This window comes from Parambassis ranga, chromosome 5 (assembly GCF_900634625.1).
Source record: "Parambassis ranga chromosome 5, fParRan2.1, whole genome shotgun sequence".
NCBI classification, from domain to species: Eukaryota; Metazoa; Chordata; class Actinopteri; family Ambassidae; genus Parambassis; species Parambassis ranga.
Genome location: NC_041026.1, coordinates 25,925,545 through 25,935,128, shown reverse-complemented (window position 1 = coordinate 25,935,128; position 9,584 = coordinate 25,925,545). Strand labels below are relative to the sequence as shown.

The window sequence follows — 9,584 nt, the reverse complement described above, 5'->3', positions numbered from 1 at the left end:
CATGTATAAAAATGTCACACGTCAGCGTGTTGCTGCGCTTGTGTTGACAGGTGATGCTTGTGAAAGTCAAACGGAGCAGGTCCTTGGAGGAGAGGGTTGTCTTCCCCACAACAACTCTTATTGGCTTGTTTCAGGCCATAATATTGTCGGGTTATGATATCCAATATTCTGCCCTGGTTTGTGTCCTTCCCTCCTGGGACTGGCTGCTCGGGTTGTTCATGTGCACCACTGTAAAAAGGAGAGGAGAGTGACAGGCAGGGCTGGTTAGAGGAGCGCAGGGGGTGGACGACGACGTGAGAACACGCCTCCACTGCACTGCACGAATGGCAACCGATCCTGAGATAGCAGGAGTCTGATACAAAAACACACCACAAAAGGCACTTTATAAAATGACAGTGCTTCTGTTCTAAGGAAATTCAAGTTGACAGAATTAAAGAGAGAGTCAGAGAGTATCTTCCCAAAAAACATTCTCTTCAGTGTGAGACTAAAGCATAAGATGGGTTGTTTTAACAATCAATCAAAGCACAAATTCACTACTCATGTCTCTCATGACCGTCTTGATTTGTCCCCAGAGATGTCCAGGCCCAGCACGGTGAGAGTAAAACAAATTTTGAAGGAAAAAAACCCCAACAAACAAAAAAATATATCACATTACAAACTCGCCACTAAAAAATATAAAGCCAGAATACAGTTGCGCTGCAGCAGAATTCATGTTTGTGGGCTTGGTGGCTGCTTTGAGCAAACACAGCCCATATAAGGGTTTATTCCTCACATGTCTACCATGGAGCCTGCATCATTTTTGTTTTTGTCTTGTGGTTTATAGGAGTGTCAATCCAACTGGTCCCGCCTCTTCTGACCCCTGCCGCAGCCCCGCCCAGCCCCCCACGCCGCTCTCAGTCATCATCCCCTCCTCCGTAAAGGTCAGCCAGCTTCTTGAAGCGAGGGCCCCAGTCGTTGAGGTAGTCATAGTCCTGGTCCCCTGAGCTGGTGGAGTTGAGTGAGCTGACGGAGCCGGCGGTTGAACCGCTACCCTCATAGTCAAACACCAGGAGAGAGTCATAGGGAGGAGCAGTGGGGTCGTTGTCTGCTGCCCTTAAACCCTGGAAAAAGAAAGACAAGACCGCCACTGAGTGACCACAGAGCTACTCTTCTGTATGTAAAACTGGAGGAAGAGACGATCTATTATTGTCATTTTATGACTGAACATAGGAGTAGTGAAGACAGACAGTAAATATAGAAGAGTGCAGACAGGAAGGGTATGCAGTAAAGGCTGTCCCAGCTGGGAATCAAACTGACGTCATTATCAAATAAAGAAGGTGATTTAACAGCAGGCTGCAATAAACTCTTCTCATATGGTTACCTCACCTACGGTACTCTGATATTAATGTTCCTTCATAGGCTGAATGCTGCTTCATACACAGAGAACAGAAAACTCTGCACGAATACACTACTCTGACCATCCAAAGGATGACCGGTCCACTTCAAACACCTCTGATTGTGTAAACCCTTTGCACTGCTCAAAATAATGCCACTGAATTAACACACTGCACCATTAGAAACACAACATAAACACCAGAACCTGAGCAAAGCTTTCAGACATGAACCCACATCATTGATGAAGTCTCCTATGTCTCCTGGGTGGGGCAGACTCGGTCTGACGGGGTACTGCGACTCCGCAATCACTGGCCTCTCGTCCACCCTCCGCACCCCCGTTGGCTTGTTGATGATATGATCCAGAGACTCTGGCTGCTGCAACTGGCTCAAGTCGTAGTCCTGGATGAAGACCATGGAGACCATCATCATTACACCTTATTAGTGTTTCTAGCCTGTTTCTGGGCACATGTCATAATGTACACCGTGCACAGTGCACATGCTGACAACATGGAATGCGTTTTGTGGTCAGCTTTGTCATCACAAAGAGTCAGACTTGAGAATGTTTGTTCTTGTTAAATCTGTGAGTGCACAGGACTGATCCGCTGTGAAACTCTGCTACTGGGCTCCGAAATGTTTGAGCTCTTTAGTAAATCTGCAGTTCTGCAAGCTTTTGGCTGTGTCCCAGATCCAGACTACAGAGTAATTCTATACAGCTTGTACTACATACTCAATGTCATAATACACTCCTTTAGCAGCTGGCTGAAGAAACACTTTATATTATCAGGAAATAACACAGTTGCAGGATTCCCTTTATGCAATGCCTTGTGGTACAGCTGTGTGCATAAACAGCACACTCTAACTGTATTTAGCGAACATTTGTGTCTGCACCAAGCACCCCTGATACTTCACTTTGTCACTTTTCTTTTGTAACATGGACTAAAACAAAAACACGCGCCTTGGATAAACATGCATTGTGATTGGAAAGCTTGAGAGAATTACCCACAATTCACCTGCTATGCTGCTATGCTGCACCTGCTGGTATGCTGTGTGATACACACATGCCATGTGACACTCCTGTAATATGTGTTTAGTATTATAAATAATGATCAGTGATTAATGAAAGTTTCAGAGGATTCAAAGAGTCCCTGTGAAGAGCTGCACAGGTGTGTGTGCAGCTCAAGAAAGCTGCATTTTTAGAAACAGCACCTGTTTGTAGGGCAGACTGCTCCCTGAGAATATTATAAAAAAAAAACAGTCAGTCAGTTTGTTTTGTTTTCATAGTTTATCTACAGTCATAATCCTGCCTGCAGTTCATTTTACATAAATGGTAGATGGGCTTATCTTTATTTTTCTAGCTGTAAAAATAATTTTTGTTGACCTTCAAACAGCCACAGAAAGTGCATCACCACATTTATAATTGAACTTGTCAGAAAATGTTAACGTTGTGTTTAAAAAGGTTCCGTTTATTTTCCCCTCAGAAGACCGCAGGAAGCTTGAATATGTCAGAAGCTATTGTATGCTGCTGTATGTCGGGGTAACAGCATTACTGTCAATGAGGAACAGGATTAAGTAGTTTAGTGAGAGGCTGCTCTGTAATTAGTTTGACTCATGACTCATTAGGAGATGTTTTGGAGGAAAGAACAAGGTTAGTTTGAAAGTTTTATTAGTGTAAGTGTTTGCAGGGATGGATGTGAAAAAGCTACATGATTTTAAAAAATCAGTTTTTGAAAGCAGGTGTATTCAGTAATGCATTCCACACCGAGGTAACAAAATGAAAAGAAACCCTTTGTAATCTTATTAATTTATCTCTATATGAGTCCAAGATGTGTGAGGTCTGTGGACTTTCAGATACATTCTTAATATTAACCATGTACAACACAAATTTTCAAGTTAATCAACAATTACTCTGTATTCTGTATCACTGATTTATTCAGGTAATTAAGACAATTCTTTTAATAATTGTGACTTTTTTAAATATATATGTTTCACTTATGTCTCTTTTATTACTTGGTGTGTTGGCGACCAAACTACTTTCCATTACATTGAGAAATAAAGTAATGTAACTCCCTGACCTTCTTTGAGTATCATCCTTAATCAAAGAGATAAATGCTTTTTTTTATTTCTCAGCTTCTAATTGTGAGTACATTAAAATTACCTGGTCTTCTTCTCCTCCTCCCTCCTCATCATACTTGAGGATGTTGTCTCTGACATCGTCTTCAGGGTCGATCAGCAGGGGCTTCGCCTGCCGCTCCTTCTCTCTGCGCTTCATCCACACCACAAACAGCAGAACCATGCCTGTCACACAAACAATCAGCACATCTGTTGGAGATTATTGCGTCATCGTTTTTAGTAATCCTAATCATGCTTCCCTGTGCTGCACTCACTGAGAAGTATGATGATGCAGATGAGTATGGCGATAATGGCCCCAGTGCCTAAGCCCGCAGCCGCTACAGCCCCTGTGGCGCTACAGTCCCCGTTATCGTCACAGGGACACACTTTGACTCTGATCAAAGAGCGGTTGGACAGGGGAGGGTTCCCTGAGTCAGACACAATGACGGGAATCTCGTACACACCTGATTCCAGGTAAGGAATCCTTAACCTCAGCTGAGCATAGTCACCTGCAGAGTAAGAGTAAAATAGAGTCAAAGATGGGGAGAAAACAGTAAAAAAGAGTGGAACAAGATGGAAGGGAGTGAGTAGGAGGAGAAAAGACATGAAGAAGTAGAGGGGGGAAATGAGATTAGACAGTGCACTGCAGAGAATCTACTGCAGGATATCATGTCATCATGTGCGTAGGTTTGAGTGAATGACATAGCAAATCGCAGCTGCAGCCAAAACAAACTGAGCAGCAATCATTCTGACATGTATTGTACGCAAGGAGGCATTCGAGATATATAAAACACTACAATGTATAACCCTCAGCATCTATCACTCAGTCAAGCTAAGACAAGAGCCTCAGTGGGAGAAGAATCCAGGTATGTGATCAGATCTGTCCTCAAGACAACTGCTGTGATACATCCATCTGGGTGGATTAGGTGACAGATCGGCAGCTCGGGGGACAGACAGATGAATGGATCCCATTTGTCACAAACGATAGCTCGTATGTCAACACTGGATGGCACCCGCGTCTCTCACTGTGAGCTTTGTAAGACATTTTGTTAAACTTGGACTTCTCTCTCTTCTCTCACAGCTAACAGCAATCTCTTTTCCCCCGATTAATGTTTCCACCTATTCTGCACAGGGGTTTTACCCCTCATCAAGTTTATGGTTTAATTCAGCTGGGATGTGGAATGGTCATCCGTCCATACCTCCTATATTTTACATCCCATTTCCTGAGGGCCAAACTGTATTAAACACAATGTGCAGCATTTAATTACCACTCAGTCTGGAAATGGTCCAGTTGCGTCGAACACTGGCAGGAAAAGAGGGCAGCTCGAAGACAAATGGCCCTACGTTAGGGTCGGCATCAGCATCTGAGGCTGTGATGTTGACCCTGGAGTTTGGGCGTGCACGCTCACACACTTGAGCTTCCCGTGGTACGAGCACTGGGGCATTGTCATTTACGTCGATCAGGTAGATCTGAAGGGTTCCAGTCCCACTGGCTTGAGGCGAGCCTGGGGGGAGGCAAGAGGAGAGAAACAGAGCACAGAGAGGAGATGGTTAGATAATAACATACAGGAGAGATGATGAAATGAATGGAGATGGAAAAAAAGATGCAGAAAGGGAGACAGTGTGATGATAAAGCTACAGAAAAAGGCAAAACACTGCTTCCATTTGAATTTTATTTTTCTTGCCGTCTCATGTGTGGAACTGAGAAAATATGATGCACAGAAATAGGCGTTTGTTTACTGACTGGCTAAACGTTTAGGTACAATAGTGTCTATATATGTGGTGAAGTGCCCATACAAACCAGACACATAAACAGAACTGGCTCCACTCACCTAAAGATCGCTATTATCTGCATTCATATAAACCCACATCAGAACCAGAACAGAAAGGGAGACATGTTTCTGTATGTACAGATAGCCGCAAGCATGTTTTTCTGCTACGGCTTATGTTGATTCTGTGCAAAGGGTTTTAAAATCAAAGTAATCCTAGAGATGTGTTGCTGGTCTCAACTCGCATCAGGTTAATATTTAACTCCTCGACTGTAATTTATTTATACAGCAAGTGTTATTATTATGATTCACAGGGTCCTTTATTATGACACCACTACGTGCAGTTTGGACCGTAATATTTAACACGTGAAGTATTCAGGCTTGATGTCACTTGAGCTCTGACAGAAATCTGGGCACTGTGTGCATGGCAAAGAACCGATAAGCAAATGATAATCTCGCTCATATTACCATGTTTGTTTTCAGTGCGATGTGTTTCAAAGACTGGCGCAGACATATGGGCAGAGTTAAAATGATAAATAGACTCCAGTGTGAAACAACAACTGTTTATATTTCTGCTGTTATGGAAAAATATGACAAATGATTCCAAGAAAATCAGAGCATATGATAAAATGATAATTTGTTTCATTTATCTACTTAGGAATTATTGTGCTGCACAAAGCTGAATTTTGTACGTTGTACTGTTAGCTGCTAGCTGGGGTTGATGAAATCTGTCATAACATTTGTATTGTGTGTTATAACTGCTTGTGAAGAACAATGACACATGATTAATAATCAAAGTGTTAATGACAAAATATGTTTATATTAGTATTATTATACTGATCCCACTGATCTCTTAAGGAATAATATTTATCTATGTAATCCAAATTACATTAATGAGCATACATGGCTCTAAAAGGATTTGCGCTACACTTTGCTGATGATACTGTGCTTATACAGTAGAAGGAAGATAAACTCCAGATGATGAAAGTGCATCTACAGACCGCTCTGTTGAATAAACAGTGATGTATTGTGGCCTTGATGTTCAGTTGACAACTCCCTGCGCACGCACTGTCAGCGAGCTGAGCTAAATTACCAATGCAGCGCAGCATAGAAGGCGTTTGGCCCAGCAGCTCATTAGTGTTGTGCTTCAACTATCAGGCAGTAAGATGGTGCATCAACTATGTAAAGGTCTGTTGCCCCGAGCCCCAAGGCCCATCGACTGGCTTGTCGGTTATGATTGGCTGGGTACTTTGTTTCTTCTTACGCTCCGCTTGAGTAGAATAAGCAAAGAGAATTTCAATCAAAGTGGAATATATCCCCTTGTTGACACTGGACTCCAGAATCAATAGACAGTCAACACTTTGAGCTTAACTTGGTGTGCCTCAGGGCAACCTATCCCCAACTCCACTGGAGTAAAATCACCTGAGTCCCTCATACTTACACACAGAGCAAGCATCTCTTTTGCTTGTTGTCTCTTGTGGGTAGCTTTGGTACATGAAATGATTTTCAAAGTAAAATAGGTGGTCTACCTTAAGAAAGTCATGCAATCTTCACTGTGGCCAAATTGTATCAGCAAATGTCTCATGGATTGTGTAGTATGTTATAAAATGGTAATATGGTTTAAATTGGATCATTTTGCCTGTCTGAGTCTACATTAAATGAACAATTTTCTATTCTGAGAATAGTGTTCTTCTTATTTTTTTTATAATGTTAGGTTTATTTTCATAAAACAACAGTCAGTGTGTGTTTTCTGTATGCTGTACAGATTCTAAAACACCCAAGGCAAATCTGTGACATCGTGGTATGCAAATAAAATTGATTCGGCTTCGATTTGAGGGTGTCTCTGCAGCAGAAACCCTTTCAACAACAACACAGATAAACTTTTTCCACCTGAACCTATAACAATAATACTTTTCTGAAATAAATATGTCAGGTTTACAGCATGTTACCATCCCTGTGAGGCTGCAGTATGGAGGCACAGTGGTACTTGAGCTGAATGGATGTAGGAATGTGATTGATGTGCCAAACATCACCACAGCACACACAGTCATGCTGACTTACCAGACTTACCATTGTCGAATGCCAGGAACGTTGCCTCGTACACGTTGTTTTTGACATACATCGACTCTCGGTCCAGCAGGGCCATAGTGGTGATCTGGCCATTGGTCCTGTTTATCTTCAGCCAGTTAGCTGGGTCTGACAACTTTGAGTACCTGCACACACACACACACACACACACACAGGAAGACAGTGACAATGATAGTTCATTAGATATACACATATTCCACATAATGACTCCTTACTTAGCTTACTGTTACGTGAATGGCAGCAGCTCTCAATCTTTCATCCGTTGATCCAAAATACCCATTATCAGGTTGAATGTTTATTACCATAATAAGCAGCCGAACACCTTTGAAATATGACGGTGACATGGAGAGTCGAACATATGTTTACCGAGCTTATCATAGCAGCAGCTCATTAGCATGAAGACCGATGAGAACTTGAACCCATATGCAGAACAGCCAAGCAGCGCTCTTAACAAATTCACCGCTCTTTGTACCCACACAGCCTGTCACAGCAACTCATCTGTGCCACCAGTTGATGCATTCATACAAAGCTGAAAGTGACAGCTACAATTAAAGTCTATAAATCACATTAACAACAATGAGAAGCCTGACCAAGTGGAGGAAGTGCTTCGTTTTCTAGTAAGAAATGCTTATATGTGGAGCAGGAGCAGTCTAGGCAGTGGGTGGATGGCCAGTGTCACTTTAAGGACAGGCGAAGAGAGTGAGATCAGAGGTGATGTTCAGCTAATGCAAGGTGGATAAAAAATGATGGGGATGTAAAGGGCGCTTCATAAAGGAAGTGTGCTGGAGGCTGTCAGAAAACTTCCACCTCCAGCTAAAGATGCACACATCTCTGAACCAATGGGAAACAGCTGTGTTAGACAGACATGAAGACACATAAAATAAAATTAACAGATAAATATAATTTCTGCTAAAAGAAGATGTCATGCTGTGTTAGTCGAGGTCTGATGTTGCCCTGCAGGTTAGATTCTGGAGTTCGCCTGACATGCCTGGCACTCTCATCTCCTTTCTGTGCCAACAAGATGTCACCTCCTGCTGCTCTGTTCATTAGCATGTGGGTGAGCGAAATGTCTTACTTCAGAGGAGTTTTTCTTTGACAAGAATCATGTCATTAGCTTGTTTAGTTTAGGGGCCGAGAGATACCGGAACTGCTTTAATTAAGATATAAATGTAGTTGAGATAATATGACTGTGAGAAATGCCTCATTCTGATTGGTCAATCACTGCATTTTATGATGTTATTTGTGAAGAACATACCATTGCTTTGTATAACAGTGTGACCAATCTCATTTTAGACTAATTTTGTGCTGTTATTGAATTTAGAAACTGAGTGAAACAGTTTTTTTTTTTTTTTTACATTTTTGCTACAGAAAATTACATTTAATTACGGTTGAGGTCTCACAGACACAAGCTGTTATATATGGATATATAGCAACATACATTGTTTTTCTATGTCAGTAACCTGCATTGCTTTTACGCAGCTCTACAACCCCCAAATCATTTAAACAGTCTATTTGAAGCATTGAATGAACATTTTTGGATCCAGGGCGTTTGCCATGTGATCTGAGATCTGCACCTTTAATCCTGCACCCAAGTTCCCGAGTAAAACCCCCAAACGAAACCTCACATCACAAAAATGTCCTTACTGTGCAGGGTAAATATTTCAACACAAGAAAACACACATACCAATACACATTAATTCAGTCTGGCTGCCACTTAAATCACATCAAACAGTAAAATCAGCTGACAAACTGGCTTGGCCTCGCATCATTCTCTCTTCCATTTCCTCCAGAGAGAGGGGAATAAAGGCAAGAAATTCAGAAACAAGCTGGCTCCTCTCCCATCCACTGCTCACCCACAGGCCTTTCAGTCATGCGCTGCGGGTTTCTTGTGTGCATGTCTGCCCGCATCTATGAGTCTATTTGTGCATTTCTATGTCATTTGTGTGTATATTGTGTGGGGGGTTGTGAGGTCACCTAAAGGGAGCAGGAGAGATGAGGCAGTGGTGAGCCCAGCCTCTGCTGGTAAGCTGCTTTGGAGAAGACAGCAGCTCTGAGCTCCCATCAATAACAGACATGTGAACTGACAGAGAAGAAAGTGACAGGGTCAGTGGGAGCAGGAGAGAGGAGGGCTGGGAGAGGGACTTAAAGAGCAGTCTGTTTGTAGGAGAACAAACCTGAGATGTGGATATTGCTCACTCTTTTGTACAGCACAGTATATGACTACATCCCCCACCACCTCCCTCG

At 42.4% G+C, this 9,584-nt stretch overlaps 1 protein-coding gene across 1 annotated transcript in view; it reads right to left on the bottom strand.

Moving 5' to 3' along the window:
* Positions 1–893: 893 nt before the first annotated feature.
* The window catches only part of cdh4 (cadherin 4, type 1, R-cadherin (retinal)), a 169,623-nt gene continuing 160,932 nt past the window's right edge, over positions 894–9,584 (bottom strand). Inside the window, exons 11-16 of the mRNA XM_028405984.1 lie at positions 7,323–7,465; positions 4,752–4,988; positions 3,759–3,992; positions 3,530–3,669; positions 1,609–1,773; positions 894–1,100 (exon numbers count right to left, since the gene is read on the bottom strand). Of these exons, the coding sequence (XP_028261785.1) occupies positions 894–1,100; positions 1,609–1,773; positions 3,530–3,669; positions 3,759–3,992; positions 4,752–4,988; positions 7,323–7,465 (1,126 nt within the window). The remainder of the gene's footprint in view (positions 1,101–1,608; positions 1,774–3,529; positions 3,670–3,758; positions 3,993–4,751; positions 4,989–7,322; positions 7,466–9,584) is intronic.